The sequence below is a fragment of the Lynx canadensis genome, chromosome A3 (assembly GCF_007474595.2).
Source record: "Lynx canadensis isolate LIC74 chromosome A3, mLynCan4.pri.v2, whole genome shotgun sequence".
In the NCBI taxonomy this organism is placed as follows: domain Eukaryota; kingdom Metazoa; phylum Chordata; class Mammalia; order Carnivora; family Felidae; genus Lynx; species Lynx canadensis.
In genome coordinates this window covers 7,725,308-7,748,920 of record NC_044305.1, presented here as the reverse complement: position 1 = coordinate 7,748,920, position 23,613 = coordinate 7,725,308, and the positions used below count along the sequence as shown (strand labels likewise).

At 42.0% G+C, this 23,613-nt stretch overlaps 1 protein-coding gene and 1 long non-coding RNA gene across 2 annotated transcripts in view; both read left to right on the top strand.

Annotated features, from left to right (window-relative positions):
* DOK5 (docking protein 5) overlaps positions 1-23,613 on the top strand; it is a 152,738-nt gene that overhangs the window by 48,158 nt on the left and 80,967 nt on the right. Inside the window, exon 2 of the mRNA XM_030309358.1 lies at positions 23,175-23,282. Within this exon, the coding sequence (XP_030165218.1) occupies positions 23,175-23,282 (108 nt within the window). The remainder of the gene's footprint in view (positions 1-23,174; positions 23,283-23,613) is intronic.
* LOC115509948 lies at positions 1,375-16,270 on the top strand. Its single transcript, XR_003967536.1, has 3 exons — positions 1,375-1,453; positions 3,435-3,437; positions 16,259-16,270. It is a non-coding gene; the product is annotated as an uncharacterized LOC115509948 (long non-coding RNA).

Below are 23,613 nucleotides of genomic sequence, written 5' to 3'. Positions count from 1 at the left end.
AGACCACCTTTTGTTTATTTATCAGTCGACGGACATTCATGTCGTTTCTACCTTTGGGCTATTTGTGAACATTTGCGTGCAAGCTCTCGTGTAGACATAATGTTTTAATTTCTTCTGGGCATTGACTTTGCTTTTTTCTCCTAGCATTCTGTCTTGAAGGAGACCGTTTTGACAGATTCAGGGTGGCCATGGTCTTCTTCGCAACTGTGTGGTCGTCCGTTAACATCCTTGTTTTGCTTACCGGTGCCCTGATGATGGGTATTCTAGTTGTTTCCAATCCTTTGCTATCACGAATAATGCTACTTGAACACTCTTGCACACCCAGTATTTCACACATATAACAGTTTAAAGGTAAGCTCAATTTCTACAAGTGGAATTGCTGGGTCAAAGGATATGTACCTTTTGGGGGAATATCTTGCCAAATTACCTTCATGGAAGTTGACCTCATTGCATTTCCATCTGTTAGGAAGACACTGAGGAAACATTTCCATCTGGATCTGGTATAAAGGATAGTTGTGACTTTCCTCAGTGATTGGTTTGTTTTCATTTTATGAAGAATTGACTCATAGCTCATCAAGTCTGTACTACATTACCACCGTTATTAAGTATATGGAATGGGGCTATGGGTTTCATGTTAGTGTTTCATTTTTGTTCATCTCATGATATTGCAACAGCATTACTTTGGATCTTCGAACTCTCATTCAGATGGGTCATGAGTCAACTTCAGTCCTATCTTTGGACCTCGGAGCTTTAGAAAACTGAAACTTGCCACAGAAGCTACGTGATAGGCCAGGGAAGCTTTAAATTTTGGGTGAGTTTGAGTCCTGTCCGCTACAGACAGGACACCTAAGGATAGACTAATAAAATAAGAGAGAGAAGTTGCCAACTCTGCTTCATTTCTTAACGATCCAGAGTGGGAATGCCTTTCCGCGGTCTTGTAATATTCAACAGCTTCCTACACAGCTTCTCTTTGGTCTAGAATACAAGGGAGATGAGAGTTGAGCCCTTGCCTCTACATGTCACTGTTGGAGACAAAGTCTTGGGGAAATTGGTTCCAATTAGCTTTTAGTGCCGAAGCTCTCATTTTCTTCCTATTCTTTGTAAAGGCAAAGGCATTTCTACCAAACTTTGTAGAGACAAGCTTCCAAGAAAGCAAAAAGGAGGAATTTGTATGAAAGCTACTGGCTCTGCGGACAGTCATATTTATTTGTTAGGCATTCATTTATTTCTTTATTCCGTTGGGGAACTGTTTTCTTGTGTGCTCACCATGATTCAGGAATTTGAGTGATGCATAAAGTAGGCACTGCCCTTCACAGAACTTACAGTCTAGAAGAGAGAATTAAAAAAAAAGTTACCTTTCAGGGGTTGCCTGGGGGGCTCAGTTGATTGAGCGTCTGACTCTTGATTTCGGCTCAGGTCATGATCCCAGTGTGGTGTGGGATAGAGCCCCTGTGTCAGGGCGTCAGGCGCCACACTCAGCTTGGGATTCTCTCTCTCTCTTTCTCTCTCTCTCTCTCTTTCTCTCTCCTTCTCTCCCCCATCTCTGCCCCTCTCCCCTATTCCTGCTCTCTTTCTCTCTCTGTCTCTCTAAAATTAAAAAAAAAACTACCGTTCAGTATCATGGCAAGTCAAGGTGCTTTGGGCCTAGCCTCTGACAATTCATTTATTCAGCAATTACTTACTGAGTCCCTTCAATGTGGCAAGCATTGTGCTGGAACTGAGGAGAAAACAATGAAGAACATAGACAAATTTACTTTCTGCTAGTGGAGGTTGCCTTCTTTTTTTATCTAAAAACTTTGTTTTTAATATTTATTTTTAAGAGAGAGAGACAGGGTGCGAGCAGGGGAGGGGCAGAGAGAGAGGGAGACATAGAATCCGAAGCAGGCTCCAGGCTCTGAGCCGTCAGCACAGAGCCCCACATGGGGCTCGACCTTGGTAACTGTGAGATCATGATCTGAGCTGAAGTCCGATGGTTAACCGACTGAGCCACCCAGGCGCCTCCCACTCCCTTTTAAAAAAAATTTTTTTTAATGCTTGGAGGTCGCATTCTAATAAGAGTGCCTGTCACTTATTAAAGGTTCATTATGTGCCAGGCATTGTCCCGAGATGCTTTAAATGTCATCTTAAAAGCCCAATGAGGGAGGTACTATTCTAGTTACTGCATGAAGTTCAGAGAGGTTGATCACTTGCCCCAGGCCACACAGTGTGTACATTTTGGAATCAACATCGGAGCCTAGGCAAGTTGGTTTTGGAGGCTGCGCTCCTGACTTCTGTCATACATGCTTCTGTGTGTGGTCTGTGTGGATATTGGCCTGGGTGTGACGAAGGTTTCCTAGAGGAGGTGACGTGACCTAGGGCGGATAAGCCAGTTTGAAGGGTGTGAAATGGGAACCTTGTTCCCCATGGAGGCGTGACACCGGGTGTGAGAAAGAAGGGGGGACGGTTCCAGCAAAGAAGGGAGCCTAGCGGTGGGGAAGGCTGCAGGTGGGGATATACCTCTCTTGGCAGAAAACGTCGACGTCATGTGCTCCCTTGAGACTTCGGTGCCGGGACCGTTGCTGTCCACAGCCTCAGTTGTGTTTCTTTTCCTGCCGATTAATCCTGACTGTGCCACTTTTTTTCTCTTGTTTTCCTTGTCGCGGTTGCCGGTGACTTTTCTCGCCAGGCTCACATTTAGGCAAGATGCCAGCAGACTTGGGGGACTGAAGTCTGGGTGACATTTTCTCAATTTCCAGAACTAATTGCCGCCACCTGACTTCGAAAATACTTGGAAGTTTTTGAATGTCTCGCCCTGGGACTACGGGCACGTCTCAGCTTGTTGGGATCTGTGTCTACCTGGCTCCAAAGTATCCTATCACACGAACAGCAGGAATGTTTGGTCATTGTGATGCTTGGTTTCCAACGTGACAAATACTTGTTTTCACTGCATTTTAAAATTCTTTGGGTATGTATGTTGCCTTATCAAACAGACCTGATTTTGATCAATTCATCCTCTTAAATCTGGGATACAGGCTTCAGTTTTGAGAATGCTTTTCTTTAGCTGATGTCATCTTTTTCTCAACTTGGACACTGTTGACATGTTGGGTGAGATAATTATTTGTCATAGGGACCTATCCTATGCACTGGAGGATGTTTAACAGCCTCTGCCCACAAGATACTGGTAACACCTCCCCAGGTGTGACAAGTAAGTATGCCCCAGACGTTGTCAAGTGTCCCCTGGAGGGCAATCTCTTGTCCCCGGTTGAGAACCACTGATCTAACCGTACCGGACTCTTGATTATCATCTACAGTCTTCTGTCATTTAGATATAGATATAGATATAGATATAGATATAGATATAGACATAGATATAGACATAGATATAGATATTTTACACTTTATTTATTTTGAGAGGGAGAGAGACAGAGAAAGAGAGAGAGAGAGAATATGAGCAGTGGGTGGGGATAGGAGCAGAGAGAGAGAATCCCAAGCAGGCTCCATGCTGTCAGCACAGAGCCCTATGTGGGGCTCGAACCCACGGAAATGGTGAGATCGTGACCTGAGCCTAAACCGAGAGTCAGATACTTAGCTGATTGAGCCACTCATGTGCCCCCAGATATAGATGCTTTTTAAAATCTGGGTGATATATAGTAAAAGGCCATTTCACAGAATTGTAATAATCAGAGATTTAAACATCGTTTTCTAACCTGTTACAATTAAATTAATATGAATGGTGGTAATAAAATAATAAAACACAAAATTAGGAAAAGAACATATAAAGAGCAAAATAATAAAAATAATAATAATGTTTCTTGAACTTACACAAACCTGTGCAGTAAGTGCTAGTATCACTGTTTAACAGATGAAACCCTTAAGCTCAAAAGGGTGTTTGCTCAAAGTCAAGCTGATGGTATTTTTATTAACCTTGATTTATACCAGGCTTTCTATTTTTACAGCTTCAGTTGTACCTCTCTTCATATTAAATTTGTGATATAACAAACAATATTTTTATTTTTGATCATTATTTATTATTTGATTTATTCCTCAAGATAAATTGTTATTTTTTCTAAAGAAAGGTCAAAATTAAAAGATGAAAATTGTGTGTGTGTGTGTGTGTGTGTGTATATATGTATATATATATATGATTTTTTTTTTCCTGAGAGAGAAGGAGAGTGTTCGTGTGCAAGCTTGGGGAAAAGGCAGAGAGAGAGAGACAGAGAGAGAGAGAGAATCTTAAGCAGGCTCCACACTCAGTGCAGAGCCTGACAAGGGGGGTCAGTCCTACAACCACAGAATCAACACCCGAGCTGAAATCAAGAGTTGGATGCTCGACTGACTGAGCCACCCAAGCACCCCAAAAGATGTAAATTATATTTTTTATTGAGTTTTATAATTTTAGAGACAGTAAGTCCCTCCGATGCTGTTTTCAAGCAGCATTGTGTTTGGACAGCAACTGCATTACATATAACGACTTCTTTGATAATCATCTCGGTTTTTGCTATTCTGATAACGACTTAGTTAAGTGTTACATTATTGTCAAGAGTAACTTCATTCCCTGAAGAATGACTCCACAAAGAAAATGGCCGGTATGGTGGGACTACCAGTTATAAAAAATGGACGGTTCGGAATTTTTGTTTTGTTCAGATGTTGGGGATTTGAGGTCAGAGTGTAGATCATGGTCTGGGAGGCGGACAGACCTGATTTCAAGTGTCGACTCCATAATAAATGGAAGTCTTAGTATGACACGTAATATATTAATATTCATATTAAGTCTCTGAGACTTAGAGTTTTCACCCATATAAAGGGAACGTTAGTAGGTCCTAGCTCACACAGTGTGAGTGGCACACGATAAAGTTCTTGTAAAATAATTAGGTGCCCTACATGAAGCCAGCACTCATCGAAGTTGAGGGGGATAATGTGTCACAGATGATGTGTTGGCAGTGTTTAATACCACTCATGCGTAAACCAAACCAAAACCAAAACCAACCAACCAAACAAAAAAACCCCCCAAAAAACCAACACCAAAACTCAAAAACAAAAACCCAGTCAAACCAACCAACTTTGCAGATGCTGTCAGTTTCACATCTTTTCACATCAAGAATAGTTTTGAAACTCTGTTTTTTTGTTGTAAATTGCCCATGAAAATCTATAACCAATTTCTCCCTGGCCACCGAGGGTTCCTTCTGTTGAATTCTAGGCTCAGAATTTTTTACCACATGACTATCACTCCTCACCATTCTGCCCTTTTCTGGCAACATCTGTTCCTTGTGGGGTTTTTTGTTGTTTTTTTTTTTAAGAGTGCCTTCTCAACCATGGAATTCATTTCCCTTCCTTTCTTTGAGCGTGACACTCTAATTTTCTGTACTCAGCCCTCTCTCTCACAGAATGACTTCTACTCACTGTTGTCCCAATAATGTGGAGGAGTGAGTGTTGCCGCGATGTTTCCTTCTGAAAATCATTACAGTAACTTCACTTCATAATAGGCATTTTTTAGTGAAAACCCCTACTTTTTTTTTTTTTTTCCATAGTGGATAGATCTTTTTCCAGTTTGGTTAGAGCCTGTTTCTAATTATAGGAATGTATTTGCTTTAGTCTGTAAGGAAATAGAACCGTCTTGGGGTTCTGTGGTTTTAGGACAAAACCCTTGATGTTTGAGACCACTGATGTGACAGGTAACCACTAGAGTGTTTCTCCATGGCATACAAGGTAACATTTTGTGGAATGCACAGTTTTAGGAAAGAATATGATTTTGTCATTGTTTCTTTTAAAAGACTGCCTCTCGATATCGTTTTCATGTTTGTATGCTAAATAACTTGGGCTTTTTTTTTTTTTTTTTAACGGTCTCTTGCATATAGATGTTAAGGCTTGTCTGGAAATGTCAGGTCCATTATGAAATTCTGGAAATCTCTTTGAGTTCTGAGTGTGGCTTTTCCCCATTCATTTATTCACTCAGTCATTCAAAATAAAGAAATGAGAACCCAATGCTCCTCTAGGCCCTGAGGATTCAAAGTAATTAATAGAAAATATGATTTTTTTTCTTACATTCCAGGGAGGAAGGCAGACCATAAATATGCAGACAGATCAATGAGGGGGATTATTTCAGAAACTGATTTGAAGTGAGCGTGCGAGAGGGACGGGGCGGGGGGGGGGGGGCGTGCTGTAGATTTGGGTGGTGGGAAGGTGGCTCTGAGGAGGTGATGTTCTGGTCGATTGTGTGTGCGCCGATGGTCTCAGTTGTTCCCCCTGACCTTTACTCTGAACCTTTATTGTCCCGTCTGTCCTCTTTGACCTCATGAGATGAAATATTAGCAAACTCGACATGAGCAGAGACTTATTTAAAGCATTTTATACAGAGGCTGTAAAAAGCATTTACCTTCTGCTCTGGGACAGGTGAACACCATGCCTTTTCCCCTTCTCCTGCTAAGTACCACTAAAACCCCTGGACATTACGTGTCAATCAAACCTAAGGACCTGAAAGATGGAGAAAGCCAGACAGGCTGGGACCTCGGGACGCGGGAGCAGCACCGCGGTGAGTTTCCTGGGTTTTCTTCTTGCCAGACTTGGAGCTGGCATAGCTCGCCAGTAACCCAGAAATGCCCGTAGGTACAGGCGAAGCAAAAATGCCCCAACGCAAAACCTTTCTTTTCTGGCCAAAGGATCAGAAAATGAGGCAGCCTAGCAAGCAGAAAACCTTTAGAAAATAACTACTCTATGTTAGGCAGACACCACGGAATAGACTGTGGCCACTTGCCAAGCCGTGTCAGCAAAGGCTAAGTAAGGATCCTAGACTTAAGCCCTTGTGACACTGGGTAGAGGAGTACAAACTTTTCTTATACCCTCTTAAGTGTGGTACTTGAGAACTGTGAATTAAGCTGACAAAAGACTTATGGGAGAAAAGACATACCAATGTCATTGCTATTTTTACATGCATGGGGACTTCACAGAAAAAGTAAAGATCCAAAGAAGTGGTTAGTCTGGAGTCTTATATGCCATTTTAACAGAGAGTAACAATTTGGGGAGAGGTGACTAGGAAACGTAGAGTAGATTAGGGCTGTGTAGTAAGGTTTGACTCATCTCAGACTCATCTCAGTGCCGTCTGGTCTTCCTGGGACAAGATGCAGAAACACCTTTAAAATACAGGTTTATGTCTCCTTTAAAGGGAAATTTACGCCTTGCTCTTAGGCAGAAAGAGGTAGGGCAGACAGCTTTTCCTGTCTCTATTGTTTTCCACTTGCCTTCCGCTCAAAATAATCCTATGCCAAAGTGGCGTATTTTAAAGTCATATATTGCGATCCCCTTCAGCTGTAACATGGGGCTCTATGAGGTGGTATCTGTGAAGGCCAAGTCGGGAGCCAGGACTTCTTCCCCATCCGTCGGTAATTAGTACCCCCCGCACCCCCATCGTGGTGTCAGTGGAGGCCCGTGAGAGAGTCAGGACTTTGACTGTCGTCCAGTAGTAATGAGACCACTCCCGGTGCAGTGTCCGTGAAGATCGTGTGAGGACACAGAACTCTCACCAACCCAAGTGTAATGAAGGGCCCCTTCAGGCATCAACAACCCCAAATAGGGAAGCTGGGTTTCTACAGCAGTAACAAGGAAGCACATTCTACCTCCCACCCCTTCCCGTATCAGAGTGGGGTTGGAGGAAGCCAGCTAAAATAGAAGGTTTAATTAAGATCCAGAAACTTAAAACACCCAAAACGTCCACATTGCCACAACAACACGTACGTGGCGTACCAAGAATGAAGAAGACTTCAAAGCGTAGTTGTCGACACTGAGATGACAGGCATGCTAGGTTTATGTGGCAACGATATTTAAAGAACCGTAATGAAAATTCTCCAATGAGTAATTACAAACATGCTTGAAACACACACACAAAATAATAGAATGTCTCAGTAAAGAGCTTCCCCAAAAGAAATAAGATAGAGAGGAGAACCAAGTAGAAATTTTAGAACAGAAGATGCAGTAATTAAAGTATCTGCTGGATGGGCTCAACAGCACTATGGAGGGGAGAGAGGAAAGATAGGACAATAGGAATTCCCCAGTTTGAACAACTGTGAAAAAAAAATTCACAGTTTCAGGAACCCGTGGAAATACTACAAAAGATCTAACAGTCGTGGCATCTGAGCCCAGGAGAGGAGAAAGAAGGTAGGACCAAAAAAGTACTCAAAAGAAATCATGGCTGACAGGAAATATGGCACAAGGACGTTCACTTGTCAAATGCTGAAGAAAGAGCCATCAACTCAGAAACTTACACCTACGAAGTATCCTTCAAGAATGAAGGGGAAACAAAACCTTCTCAGATGAAGGGAGACTAAGAGAATTTGTCACCAGCATATCTACTCTAAAATAATTAAAGGAAGATTTCTAAACAGAGAGGAAAGGATAAGAGAAGGAATGGTGGAACATTGGGAAAGAAGAAGGAACTCGGTACGCAAACATGTGGGTGAATATGGTAGGCTTTCCTTCCCCTCTTGTTTCCTAAATCATATTTTATGATTGAAGCCAAAATTATAACACTGCTCTGGTGTAGTTCTCGATGTACATAGAGTTTTTTTTTTTTAGATAATTATAAGCCAGAGAAGTCAACGTGAGTAAAGGGTGATAAGGTTTATCCCAAAGAAATGCCGACTTCCCTTCCCTCAGAACTCTGTGTGTGTGTTTATAGCAGCTTTCTTAGAAAGACCCCGAGGCTAAAAAAGACCCAGCTCTTCCTCAAAAGAGGAAGCCATTGACTAAATGGCTCAACCAGCTGTGGTACGTCAATACTGTGGAATATTACCACCTAGATGAATCTTCAGAGAAGCATGCGGAGTAAAAGAAGCCCAACCCAAAAGGATACACGCTGAATGACTGAATTTGTAGAACATTCTTGCGATGCCAACACGTAGAGATGGCGAGCGGATTAGATGAGGCTTGAGGAGGAGGTCGTACAGGAAGGAAGTAGGTGTGGCCATCAAAGAAGGAAATGTTCTGTGCCTGGACTGTATCAGTGTCAACATCCTGGCTGTGATACAGTACTAAACGTTCCCAAGATGTTACCTGTGGGGGAAACTGATCAGAAACATAGAGGATTTCTCTAGTATCTGCTGCCACGGAATGTGACTCTACTGTTATCTCCAGATAAAGACATGGATTAAAAATGAGAAGCTTTTACATTTTTCTGCCCTTTCTCTTGGACTTTTTGCTTGCTCCGGGAGAATAAGCCCCAGCCTACCGTTTGGAGAATCCAAGAACCACATGGTACGGAGCTGAGTCACCCCTCGCAAAGTCAAGAAAATCTGAGACTTGACTGCTCGTGTGTGAATGAGACCATCCATGATGAACAGACAAAGCCAGGTCACATCGGCCATTGTATCCATAAGGAATGATTCATGGTTATCGTTTGAAGCTGCTAAGCTCTGTTGTGAGTCTTCTGCAGTAATAGTTAAGTGACAGAGACATTTCACCGAAGACCTGAAGGTTGAAAGGAGGCAGCCAGGTGAACAGCAAGGGGAAGAAAGTTGTGGCAGGTTCTCCTGTCCTTTGTCAGAAGGGCATGTAACATTTTGGGGGCGTGTCATGAGTGAAGCAGGAAGTGGTGGGAGGTGAGGTCTAACCAGGTGGCCGCGGTTGGATTCTGTAGGACCAGGCTATGAAACTGGAACTTAGTGTTGGTGATTTGGGTTTGGCGATCACTCGAAGACTGCTCTGGAACTGGCTTTGGAAGCCACAATGAGATCATTTCTTTTTTAACTCCACCAAATGCTTAGTGGGTACGTGCTACCAAATGACTTTGTTCCATAAACGTTGTCCATGATCATTATCACCGCGTGCCAGGCATTGTGCTGTGGGCTGGGAGACCCAATGATCTGTCTCTTCACACTACAAAGTATGCTTTGTGGACTGTGCTCTGTGCACTGCCATTTCTTCAGTGTTGCGATAGGGCCTAGCATGTAGTACATGCTCAGTTAATAATCACCAATTTTGTTTTTATTTTTGGGAGAGAGAGAGAGAGACAGAGTGCAAACAGGAGAGGGCAGAGAAAGAGGGAGACTCCAGGCTCTGACCTGTCAGCACAAAACCCAACGCGGGGCTCGAACTCACAAACCATGATCATGACCTGAGCCGATGTCAGAGGCTCAACCGACTGAGCCACCCAGGCGCCCCAATAATTGCAAAATTAATGAGTAAATGAAGAACCAAAATGTGTGTTGTCCTTGTTTGCATGCAGACCTAGATATAGTGAGCCACTGACTGCTCTAGAGGGCTCCCCAAGCAATGGAAACACTTTAAATGCACTAGTTCGGGGTGCCACCTGGGTAGCTCAGTTGGCTGAGGGTCAGACTGAGCCAAGCTCAGGTCACGGTCTCGTGGTTTGTGAGTTCAAGCCCTGCATCCGGCTTGTGCTATTAGCGCGGAGCCTGCTTCTTCAGATCCCCTGTCCCTCTCCCCCACTAATGCTCTCTCTTTCAAAAATAAATGCACTGATTTATTCAGTTCTGAGAGCAGCCCTATGGGAAAGATGGTATTTTTCATTTAAAAATAGAATAAAATCTTGTCTATAAAGGCTCATATCTACAATGTATACATAACTTCCTATTCGTTATGTTTGATCATGTAATGCTTATATAAGACTAGATGTTGAACAGGCATAACAAACTCACTGCATCATCAAATTCCACATCGTCTCTACAAACCCTGGTGGCCTTGCAGGCTTGTTGAGCTCGGTCGGGGGAGCCCCGTACTCCCGCTTGCTCAAACTAAAAATCTTGGAATCGTCCTCGACTCTTGCCTTCCTGTCCCCACACCCAGTGCCGTCTGTGAATCTCGCTGTTTCTGCTTTCCAAATAGATCCAGACCTGATTCTGACCACTTCTCCTGCCTTCCTCACTTCCATCCTGGCCCCGGTCCCCACCCCCTTCTGCATGGCTTACTGGGTGACAGCCCCGAAGTGGTTTCCCTGCTTCTGCCTTCAGACCCCTGCAGTCTGTTTACCGTACCTCAGGTCATATCCCTTCCCGTCCCACTTCTCATCATTCAGGGGACAAAGCCAAAGTCTTTCCCAGAAGATCACGGGACCTATACTGTCCGACCTACTCTCACCGCCACCGTCCCGGAATTGTCTGGACTTCCACTGGCTCCCTTGTTCTTCCTTCTGCCTGCGGGTGTCTCTGCTCAACAGCCACTTGTTTCCTTGGCCTGGAGAAACGGGCAAAACGTATCTGCTCAGTTCACTCCCTCTTCTCCTCCAGCCCCTTCTAGGTGTTCGTTCAGGTGACAGTTTCTCTGAGAATTCCCCTGATTATCCCCCTGAAAATGCTCACCACTGGCCATTTCTGTCCACTTTTCCGGGTGTGTAATTCCTTATGACATGTGATCGGTGTCCTGTAAGACGCATGTGTACATGTGCATGTATCCTGTTGTCTTATCCATGATCTGTAGGCCGGGTGAAGGCAGTGGTTCCTTTCCCGTTTGTTTACAGCTGCAACCCCCAGTCAGTGCCTGGCAGGGGTAGGGGCCCAGTAAATATTTGTCCAATGAATTAATGATTGATTTCAGCACCCAGTGATGCCCATACAGCAGCTAAGATTTTCTGTCATTTTTAGAAGATTTTTAAAAAAATGTTTTATTTAATTTTTTGAGAGCGAAAGAGAGAGAGCGCAGGGAAGGGCAGGGAGAGAGGGGGCTACAGGATCCGAAGCAGTCTCTCTGGCTCTGCACGACAGCACAGACTTGGGGCTCGAACCCACAAACCGCGGGATCGTGATCTGAGCTGAGGTCGGACGCTTAGCCGACTGGAGCCACCCAGGCGCCCACAGCATTTCTTTAGAATAGTTTGGCTTTTTTGCCTAAAAGGTTAGTTAAAAATAAAAGTAAATATACGGTTGCTGTATTTGTGTTTATTTCCATTATCTTACCTTCTGCTTTTTATTTTATCCGTATTACTCCTTTTGATCTCCTTTTCTGTGTTGTCATACTTTCTCTTTTCATTACGGCTTTTAAGACCGGTTTGGAAAACTTATCCTTCAGTTTTCTTTTAGTGGTTCCGATAAGTGTTAGCATGCATTGATAAAAAAAATAAATAAGTAAAAGCCACATAAATGATTTGAGGTGCTTATGGCTTCTTCAGACAGTTCTTTTGTTCATCTTCCTCTTCCTCTCCCTCATTCCTCGTCTCCCTCCCACCTGGTAGATCTGGAGAACGGAGAAGAATTGGAGGGGGAAGTCAAGGGGCACATAACTCTCTCAGTGTTGGTTCCCCCGACACCGGCTGGCTTTATACTGACAACCGGAGGGGTTCCTTGGTGACGAGAACATTTGTGGCGGATATTGATTCCATGAGAATTTATTTAAGTCACATATTACTTGTTCGGTGCTTACTAAAATATGCATATCTGCATATTGACAAGTGAAGGTTGTATAAAGGAGCAAAGCCTCAAAATAAGGCCAACGCGGTAGGGAGGCTCTGGGTCTTGCGGGTGCTGGAATGTCTTAAGACTTTCTTTGGTTTTTACCCACAGGCAACAGGCAGCCACAGACTGCTTTAAACAGTGGATCGATGTGGTCAGGTTAGGGTTTTAAAGATCACCCCAGAAGCAGTGTAGGAAACGGAATGAAGGGCAGCCAAAATGGAAGCAGGGAATCTCAGAACTCGGACGATGGTGACTTAGCTTAGGGTGGCGGTCCCCAGCAGAGCACTGAGGACATTCCGGGCTTTGCTAGAAGGAAAGTACGCAGGGCTCGGGCTGCTGGATTGTGTTCAAAGATGGCTTTCCAAAACGGGTAATATCACGACTCTCATCCAGGTGAGGAGTGAACATGTTACAAATTCTGCTTTAACGTTATCATTAGTTAAATGAAGGAATAATGCAGAATATTATGAGTAGTTTAAAGGGTAACCTGAAGAACCCACACATTTCTATATCTGGCAGCGTGAGATCAGGGTTGTTGGCAGTGGGGGAGGGAAGTCGGTTGGACCTATTCTGGACGGGACAGATGCCTCTTCCTGGACTAGAATTATGTTGCGTTTCTATGAGTTAATCTCGACTTTAGATGTAGAATAGCGCCCACAGAATCAGAGGCAGATAACCTAGTGCTGTGTATGTTGTAGAATGCACAGTTTTCCATTAAAACAGACATTTCCCCAATAATTGTGTGTGTGTGTGTGTGTGTGTGTGAGAGAGAGAGAGAGAGAGAGAATGAGAAATAGTGGGGAAGGGTCAAGTATAGCCCACAATCTTCTTGCTTGAGCCCCTGGGCCCTATCTGTTGAGTGAATATATATATACTGGAGTAGAAACAGATTAAAAAGCAGGAATAACCTACTTTTGAAACTTAATAATTTACTAATAGCATTTTCTATGGTATACGTACTGTTACAGTATCATTTTTAATGATAGCAATTTCCAGTTTACAGATATACCATAATGAATTAAATCAGTCCCCTGGAACATTCAGAGTGTTTCAGTTTTTATGTGGAAGAACCTTTTTCCCCTATGTTGGCATATTTCCTTAATTATTCCCTTAGGGGGAAAGTTCCTGGAAATAATGTTTCCAGGTCAAAGGGTAGGCATAATTCTGCCTCTAGAAAGATTGTGCTAATTTACCTCACCATCAGCAAAGGATTGACATAGCTAATTTATTGCCTGTGGGTGCTTTTTAAGTATTTTTAATCCTCTTTGTACAAATTTTATTTTATGATTAATTATCCTGTTTTTGCTGGTACTTCTCTTTGCAATGAATTTAAAATGTACCTTGCTACCCACCGTGAAGTCTTCTCCCAATTAGCATTTCTTTCCTTACAAGTAAAGGTGTATGTAAATGATAGGCACGGAATCAGGTTGTTTACTCATTAAAATGTTTTTCCCTTTATAAAATACATAATTCTAAACCAGCTCATTATTTTTAGTAAGCTGTCTTGTAGGTAGCAGCCTACAAGTTATGAAAGATGCGAAAGAACTCCTTTTATACACTTCATCTGTCACCTTCTGAAATCCCATAATGATAGGGTCCTTTGTGGGACTGGAAAGTTGCAACCTCCTGGGTCTCGGAGACCATCCGGGTCAAAGTTCTCGGGGTGGAAGAATTTTGCAGACGCTGGCAGACGGGACAGAAGGGGAATTGTCTGCTTGGCTGATTCCCACCCCGTTTGGTCTTATTTAAAGGCTCTTCCTCTCGACCTCCAGACTGCATTATCTGGTACCACTTCCTATGACTGTCGAGCTGTCCTTGGATAGTGGCATTTCCTTGACCTCGAAGTCAAAGGGGAGCCCAAGACTGTAGGAGGGCAGCCGGTTACTCTGGCCGTGTGTCATCGGCCAAAGTGGAGGAGAAGCGACTGGAGCGACTGGAGCTTCTCCAAAGTGGACAGAAGCTTCTGGAGAAGCGACTGGTTAGCCCCAGGTAGGCGACTGCACATGCCAGCGGGAAGCCACTTAGCCAACATGTTCATTTACTGCAGCCATAACTAACTGAGAACAAGAGGCTGGAGGTTAGCAAGGCAGGGAAGGCCGAGAAAAACTGAGATACTTCTGATGTAGTTAGAAATACTTTGCACATTTGGATTTCTGGACTTCAGTCAAGGATGCCGAATACTTAGACACTTAAGGAGAGAGCGTGTGGAATTCTTTTAAAAGCAAACACTTCTTACAAACTGCTAGGATACCTTCGCATCCTAGACTAGGATGTTAAGATTCCAGCTGCAAACACACTCCGTGAAAAATTATCACTGGAGATGAGCCCTTGGTGCCGGGGACCTTAACACCACAAATGCAGATGTCACTGTGAAATAGCTAAGCTATAAAGTCATCATCCAGATGAAAGAACATATGGTTACAACTCAATTTCTCTTTTTAGATTGTGAGAAGCTTGAAAGTAAATTTCTTACAGACGGCTCGACCCTCAGCATAAGTTTGTGCCTCTCTAGAAGTCCAACTTCTCTGGGAGATGCCTGGGGGAGTGGTTAGGCGCTCGTTCTCCAGAGCCGGGCAAGCCAAGGTTGAAATCTTGGCTTTTTTCTAGTATAGCTTCCTAAGGGCTGTCGGGGACAGTTAATTGAAAGAACACACAAAAAGGGGTCGGCACACTGCAATGCATGGGGGGGAAAGTTTAGCTGGTTTGAGGTGTTAATATTGACATCCTGGATGAGCAGAGTATTTGATTTGTTTTGGAGAGTAGGGAAAAATTGGGTTAGTATGTGAGAAGTGAGGCTAATTTAGCATTGTATGGCTGGGGGTAGATTTTTTTTTTTTTCCTGGCTGCTTGGAGTTTATTTTCCACTTGGTGCAAGCCACGTAGTTACGGGTATCAGGAAGGCTGGCATGTGGCTTGGAGAGTAAAGAGTGGGGCTTGAGAAGAGTCGACAGGATTATAGAAAGGGGGTGTTGACAAAATGGAAAACCGACCTTTTCTTCCCAAAGCGTTCCTTGACATCATAGGAAAAGATAATTGGCAAAAGCTAACTATATGCCAAGGCTAGAGATGGGACACTGTGTCTGTGCACGTGAGAGCTCTCTTCGGGACAGCATCCGAATTCATTGTAGAGTAGTGAATCTTGGACAGTGGACAGGACACGAAGTGTGGTGGAGGGCGTAGAAAAAGCATCAGGTCAACATTGTAACATAATTTTATGGAAGTAAAATTTGGGCCGATGGGGAGATGTGGATTATATAGAAATTCTCGCCTGGGGTATATTCCCTCCTCTCTTTCACTCAACAGGGACATGTCAAACAGATTTTAATGTTCATCAAAAAGTAACATGAGCTTAAACAGTTGAGAAATATGGAGGTTGGCAAACTGCAGCCTGGCCTGCTTCCTGACTTTTTAAAGAAAGTTTTATTGGAAGACATCCACACCATTCACTTATACATATCCTATGGCTACTTCGATGCTATAATTACAGAGTTCGGTAGCTCCAACAAATATCTGTGATCATCAAAGACTAAAATATTTACTCTCCCTGGCCCTTTACAGAAAAAGTTTGTTAACGCTTGGAATAGACCACAGAGACCTAAATGGTCACATCTTACTTAGGCCTTCTGCTGCTTCTTGAGTATACACGGAGGAAGTATGTAATTTCCATTTCACAGAACTGTTGTGACCAAAATTTGCTTTCTCTGACCTTTATAACTGTCCACGCATCCTCCAGAAGTTTAATTTGTGACGCTGTTGTTCAACTCATTGTGTTGGACTGCTAATAGAATTAGGAACTCGGGGTGCCTGGGTGGCTCAGTCGGTTAGGCCTCCGACTTCGGCTCAGGTCATGATCTTGCGATCCGTGAGTTCGAGCCCCACGTCAGGCTCTGTGCTGACAGCTCAGAGCCTGGAGCCTGTTTCAGATTCTGTGTCTCCCTCTCTCTCTGACCCTCCCCCGTTCATGCTGTCTCTCCTTGTCTCAAAAATAAATAAACGTTAAAAAAAAATTAAAAAAAAAAAAAAGAATTAGGAACTCAAATTCTTAATTGTTTCAGCTGCTTTTTCGCACTGGAAATCTCGGTGAATTTGCCAGACTGTTCTTTGTTAGGGGAAGAAACTGGTAAAAGGGTCAGAGATTTGAAACCAGGGCTTAGCAATTATTAAAGATATCCAGTTTTAAAGAAAGGAAAGACAATGGGGAAAAAATAGTACAAATCATATATGGGCTGGTGACAATTAAGGCTGAAAATTAGGTGTCCTAAAACCACCACCAACAGCTAGCAAGTGCACACTAAGGAAATTGTCACATAACTGCTAAATCTCGTGTCTGTCCACCCAGGTTGTCAGAACTGTGTGATGTACTTATCTTTTTAGGTTCAGCAGTGGCTTGTGCGGATTAACTGGTCCAAATCCGGGACTTGGAAGATATTCACAAAGCCTCATATTTTTCAAGAGTGCAATCATAGATCAGCGTACATTCATCTGTAGGAGTGGATCTGACTTTGCTCCCCAGGGGACATGTGGAAATTTCTGGAGATAATTTTGGTTGCCAACTGGATGGGGGAAGTTTGACAGAGGCCAGAGATGCTGCTAAACAGCCACATCCTAAGTGTGTAGGATTCCCCACCCCCAGCCCACTATAAAAAGTCACCTTGCCGGGGCGCTTGGGTGGCTCAGTCGGTTAAGCATCTGACACTTGGTCTTGGCTCAGGTCACCATCTCACAGTTTTGTGGGTTCGAGTCCTGCGTCAGACTCCACGCTGGCAGTGCAGAACCTGCTTGGGATCCTCTGTCTCCCTCTCTCTCTCTCTCTGCCCCTCCCCCACTCGCGCGCGCGCTCTCTCTCTCTCTCTCTCTCTCTCTCAAAATAAATAAATAAACTTAAAAAAATATCACCTTGCCTAAAATGTCACTAGTGCTGAGATTATGAATCCTTGATGCACAGGAGGCAAGATACTTCACCATGGGACTTATTCTGTCATCCGGTTTTCTAACGGTGTGTTTATCGTTAGGCTTATCTGCTCTTTATGGGTAGTGAGAACTACACGTAGCTATTATTGTTGGGATAAAAGTTTCCTCTTTTAAATAAAAAAAAAAATTAGTTAAAAACCAGTTGAAAGAAAAATGTTAAGTAAAAAAAGTACCACAGATGGTAAGTAGATGTGTTATATAAAATATGAAGGAGATGGTTGAATGAATTAATTTTACGGAAAAACGAAACCTGCGTGGGGTTGTTCTCAAATTGTCATCTTTTTCACAATGTCTGTGTGTTACTCCAACTAGTCACACGTTACCACGTGCGGTGAGGCCTATTCCATTCCCTTTAAACAATGCTGAGATATTTAGGGTAAGGTTTTAAAATTTTTTTTAAGTTTATTACTTTATTTTGAGAAAGAGAGAGTGAGAGTGAGAGCGAGAGAGCACAAGCAAGGAAGGGGCAGAAAAGGAGGGAGAGAGAGAGGACAGTGCAGTGTCCCACCCCATGAACCGTGAGACTGTGACCTAGCCAAAGTTGGACGCTTAACCGACTGAGCCACCCAGGCACCCCATTCAGGGTAAGTTTTCAATCCTCAGGTACCAGGGGCTTTTCCAGGGCTCTTAGGACTGAGAGTGTTTGGCGGTGAAGTTGAGAGTTCACCAAAGCTTAACAGAATTGTTTCTGCTTGTGTGTCTCTCTTCTCCTCCAGACAGCATCTCACTCTGCTGTCTGAGGCCACTTCAAAGGCCTCGGCGCCACTTGTGGGAAAGTACACATCTCCGAGGCCCTCATCGCGGAGCATTTGTTGGAGAGCTCTTGGTTGGCAATCCCAAGTGGGAAGCATTGTGTTGTCTGAGCCTTTATGAATATTTATGGCCTTGGTTTGCAAATTACAAATGAAATACCTGGGGAACATGTTAAAGAGCAAATTTGTCTAGCCCCACCCCAGGAGGTTCTGAGTCAGTAGACCTTGGCTAATGTCTAGGAATCTACATAATTAACAATTATCTTGAGTGATGCTGGACCAGCTCTGAGAATCACTGGTGTGTGATGGAGAGCGGATTAGCAAATGGCCTTGATTGCACGATTATTCTCAACTTTTGCATTCGTTTTGTACCATGTGCTTGCATGTCGCAAACATCCCGACCTTCCTTTTCATAAACCAACTTCAGATTTTCCTTCTCTCCCGATGAACCGTGATGCAATCTATTCCAATGGCAATGCCCCAACCAATAGTTGCGTGTGAATTTAGAGAATAGTATTTTTGCAGTTATTCGTAACGTTGTCCTTACTTCTTAACAAAACAGAAGGAAAACAAAAAATGAAAAAACAGAAATCCCCTGAGGGATTTCGGCATGCTGAAATTGAGGAGTCTTTAGCTTCCATTCAACAACCTCTGGACATAAGCCAGGAAACTACTGGTACAATTGTGAAGAAGATGATCGAGTATAAAAGAATCTTAGGAGTGGAGTCATTCAAGAGTGAGTGTGAAAGTTGAGGCATAATTAGGAAATGTATTTACGTATCTTTCTTGGTGAAAACAGTTTTGATACAGTGGACGCATTTCTTGCATGCCTAAGGCATGCTCAATTTCTAAAACATCTTCAGAGGTACGTACAAAAGAAAGGGGTTGCCAATAGTAGAATAACAGCCTGTTTTCCACACCCTATATTTGGACAGAGTGACATTTATCCCCACTGTAGTTACAGTCTTCTGGTGGTGGCCAAATTTTAAGGGAGACAGTTGTCTCATCCATTCTTCAGACATGAGTGAGATGTTGGTAAGACTTCTATGTGTCAACCACACCACTGGAAATGTTAATTTTCATGGTGCGGGTCTTTACCCTGAAAAGGATTTTGTGTTTGAACTCTTACCAATCAATGGCTCTTACAACTTGGCTTCTTAAAGTTCCTTAGTCCATTGATTAGACTGTGGTCAGATAGCAACAGAAAGAAAACTGGCAAATGTAGATAAATGCTATTAGATTAGGTTGTCATTTTAAGATTTTGCTTAAATATCTCTACATTTTTCCATTGAAAAAATTTTAAGTGTTTCATTTTGAGATAATTATAGATTTGCGTCCAGTTGTAAGAAATACTACGCAAAGATCCTGTACCTTTTCCCCAATTTTACTGATTGATAACATCTTCAAAGCTATCATGCGACATCATAGCCAAGATATTGACATTAACACAGTCAAGATGCAGGACAATACCATTGCTGCAGGGATCCCTTATGTTCCCCTTTTGTCGACAAAGCTACTTCCCGTCCCCAACCCCTGACAATCATGGATCTGTTTTCCATTTCTGTCATTTTGTCATTAAAAAATGCTATAAATGCGGTCCGACAGTACGTAACCTTTTGGATTTCACTCCCCTCCGCCCCCCCCCACCTGCTCAGCATCATTATCTGAAGACTCATTCAAATTGTTGCAACATTGCTAGTTAAATTGTTTTTATAGCTAAGAAGTGCTCCATGATATGGATGTACCACATTAGCACGTTGAAGAATATATGGGTGCTTCCAGTTTTGTGCTGATACAGATCAAGCTACTATGAACATTTATGTTCAAATTGTGTGTGTGTGTGTGCGTGGGGGTGGGGGGGTGGGGGGGGCAGGGCGGGGATGTTTGCATTTCCCTGGGATGGATTCTTAAGAAAGCAACGGTGGGTCATGTTGCTTGTTTAGTTTTTATTTTTTTATTTTTTTTATTTTTTTTTAAATTTTTTTTAACGTTTATTTATTTTTGAGACAGAGAGAGACAGAGCATGAATGGGGGAGGGTCAGAGAGAGGGAGACACAGAATCTGAAACAGGCTCCAGGCTCTGAGCTGTCAGCACAGAGCCTGACGCGGGACTTGAACTCATGGACTGTGAGATCATGACCTAAGCTGAAGTCGGCCGCTTAACCGACTGAGCCACCCAGGCGCCCCTTGTTTAGTTTTTAAAGAAACTGCCCAGCTGTGTTTCAAAGTTCCTGTATCATTCTACATTCTCACCAGGAAAGTATGAGACACCTAATTTCTCCATATCCTTTTCAGCATTTGGTTGGTGGTATTATCGTTTTTTTTAATTTCAGCCAATCTGAGAGATGTGTAGTGATATTTCACTGTGGTTTTAATTTACATTTACCTGATGACTAATGATATTGAACATTTTTTCATGTGCTTCTTCATCATCTGTGCTTCCTTATTGGTGAAATGTATGTTTATAAACATTTTTTTTAACTTCTGTTTTGTAATTGGATTGTTTGATTCTTTACTATTGAATTTTAAGAGTTCTTTATATATCTAGATACTAATCCTTTGTCAGATATGCAGTTTGCAAATATTTCCTCCCATTCTGTAACTTGTCTTTTCATCCTCTTAACAGTTTTTCACAGAGCAAAAATTTTAAGTTTTGAGGAAGCACAAATTGGCAAGCTTTTCTTTTATGGATTGTGCTTTTGGTATGCAGTCTAAGAATTCTTTGTCCAGATGATGATCCCAAACACTTTTTTCCCCTAAAGTTTTATAGTTTTGTTTTATATTTAAGTCCATTTGAGTTTATTTTTGTTTAAGGTGATTGTTTTAGGTTAAGGTGTTTGTGTGTGTGTGTGTGTGTGTGTGTGTGTGTGTGTACTTTTTTTTTATTCCTATGGATGTTCAATTATTCCAGTGCCATTTGTTTGAAAGTGTACCTTTCTCCACTAAATTGCTTTTCCACTTCTGTCTCCATGTTTTTACATCTCTTGATAAGTTCAGTAACTGTGCAAGATGAAAGCCAATAACTGATTGTAATTGCACTATTTTACTGATACCTCTGGATATTTAGGAAATAACAGTTCTCTTTCATTTAATTTGCAATATTAATTTTTATTAAACACAACAAAAACAAGCCAAAAAACCCCACTTTTATGCACTTTCTCATGTCATTGGAAATTCCTTCTGAAATTTGTTTCAAATAAAATACCTATGTTATCCTTATAGATAGATAACATACACATTATTGGTGGCACATAGTGTATTATATATATTATGTGTATTATTCATATTATGACATTTTAAATATAATGACTATGTTATCTTAAAGATGCATACCTCGATATTATATCTTATATAATATTAGGTACTCCATACTTATTATATGTAATAGAAGTACTATAATTAACCTTGCCTTTCGTTATTGTTGAGGAGTTAGTGGTTTCTATTTATTGTTATTATAAATAATAATGCTAGGATTATATTATACATTCAGCAGGCTGAGGCACACATCTTACCCTCTGTTCAGAGCAAAACTTCAAAGTGGAGTGGATTTCATTTTCTTTTTACCATACCAAACAAAATGATTAATGAATGTTTAGTTCACCCAGTGAGCAGAGAGAAATGGAGTCTTCAGCATTGAGGATAAATAGTAGCAAACCTGAATTCTTCATCCATCTGCCAGTTACTAATAAAATAGTAGAAGGCATTTTCAATGGAGTATGGTTTGAATGACCAAATGTTTTATGTGGACTTTTTTTTTTCTTACTAGCTCCAAGGTTCTTAAACTTCATAGTGCATAAAATTCATTTATGGGTTGACTATACAAAACCACCTAAATATGGTACATACTTAGAAGATGATTTAAGGATCAGGGAGATAACTGTGATTGAATAGTTACCCACCTGTCTGCACTTGAATGCAGAATTCCTCCTTCAGTGTTGGCCTGCATTTGGGCTCTTTCGTTAGGACAGATTCTTACTCTCTTCAGGTTCTTTATATCTGTTGTCAAATTGCCTTTAGAGGTCACCAGCAGAGTAGAAGAGTGCCACTGAGATCTCTTCCACCAGTGAATATTACGATGAATATGAATCCTTATTAATTTTTAGGTTAAAACATCTCATTTTATTTTGCTTTCGGAGAACGTTGTTGTTCGTATACTCATTAGCTCTTTGCACTTTCCTCTCTCTGGCATGACTAATATTTTGGTGTCTCGTTTAGTATATACTGGTTATTTTAATCAGGGAAGCTTTGGTTGCTAGAATCAGAACTCTATTCAGCCTCTGTCAATTAAGAGTGCTGTTGACGGTGGGGAAGATGATTTCTAAGAAAATCAAGGGAAGGGCTAGATCACAAAGTCAGCAGCAGAAAGATGACAGAGAACTAAAATGTCTCTTCTGCCTGGAGTAGAAATCACCTAGTTCTCTGGACCAGGTTCCACTGCCTACCTGTTAGGCACATGATCCAACATGGTCACCAACCTCAGTTTGTAACCTACGAGTATTGACCTCTTAACTCACACTGCTCTTCAGTCTGAGTAATCTTTGAGCCTCTGGGTTGGATTTTCTGAGGGAGAATCTGGTTGGTGTTAATCAGTCATTTATTAGTTACTCCAGTGTCTGGCCCACTCCTGACCATCAGTTGTGAGGATTGTCATATGACATATAAGGGCTTTCTGTTGGACTGTCAGTGAAACCTTCAGCATATATTGGGCCTATGAGTTCCATATTTAATTGCATTTGAAATGAGAGCATGTGCCATGAATACCTATGCTATTTGCGCTGATTTGAGATTTTTAATCTCTGGGACTTTTCCTGAAATGTTTCTACTGATGCTGTTATTGAAATGTTAAGAAATTTGCTTTCAAATACTCATTTTCATTTGATTCCAGTAAATGAATGACATAATACACCTGTTGTGGAAACAATTTCGGGTTTAAAATTTTTATTTTCCCAAAGTAGCATCACACTTACGGCTTATGAATACTTTACAGGTGAAAACATCAAAGAGAAAACATTTAAATGCAAATGTAAGTGATATCTGAGTCACTGATGCTGAACTCTGTCTTTGTATTTCCTTCCAGATATATCAGCGATGCTGGCTAGTATTCAAGAAAGCTTCAAGCAAAGGTCCAAAAAGACTGGAGAAATTTTCTGATGAACGTGCTGCATATTTTAGGTGTTACCATAAGGTAAAACTTGATTGTTGTAACTTTCTAGAAATCTGTTCAGAAGTAGGTAAACTTGAGTTCATTGAATCTGAAAACTTGTCGAGATTATTTAACAAAGGTGCAAATAAGGCTTTTCCCAAGGACAAAACATCTTTAGGTTACTATCTACTTGTTAATTGTTTAAAGTAATTGACTAATGTAAAGTCACTCTTCTGGTTTCCTACTATTTGTTGTTGTTTTCCAATCTCTACTGTAGAATTTACCAAGTTCTTTTGTAAATGCTCGATTTGCATAGTAAACTCAACTCCCAATGTTGAAGCCCCTTTAGGGTAAAGACAAGGTCTCTGTGCTT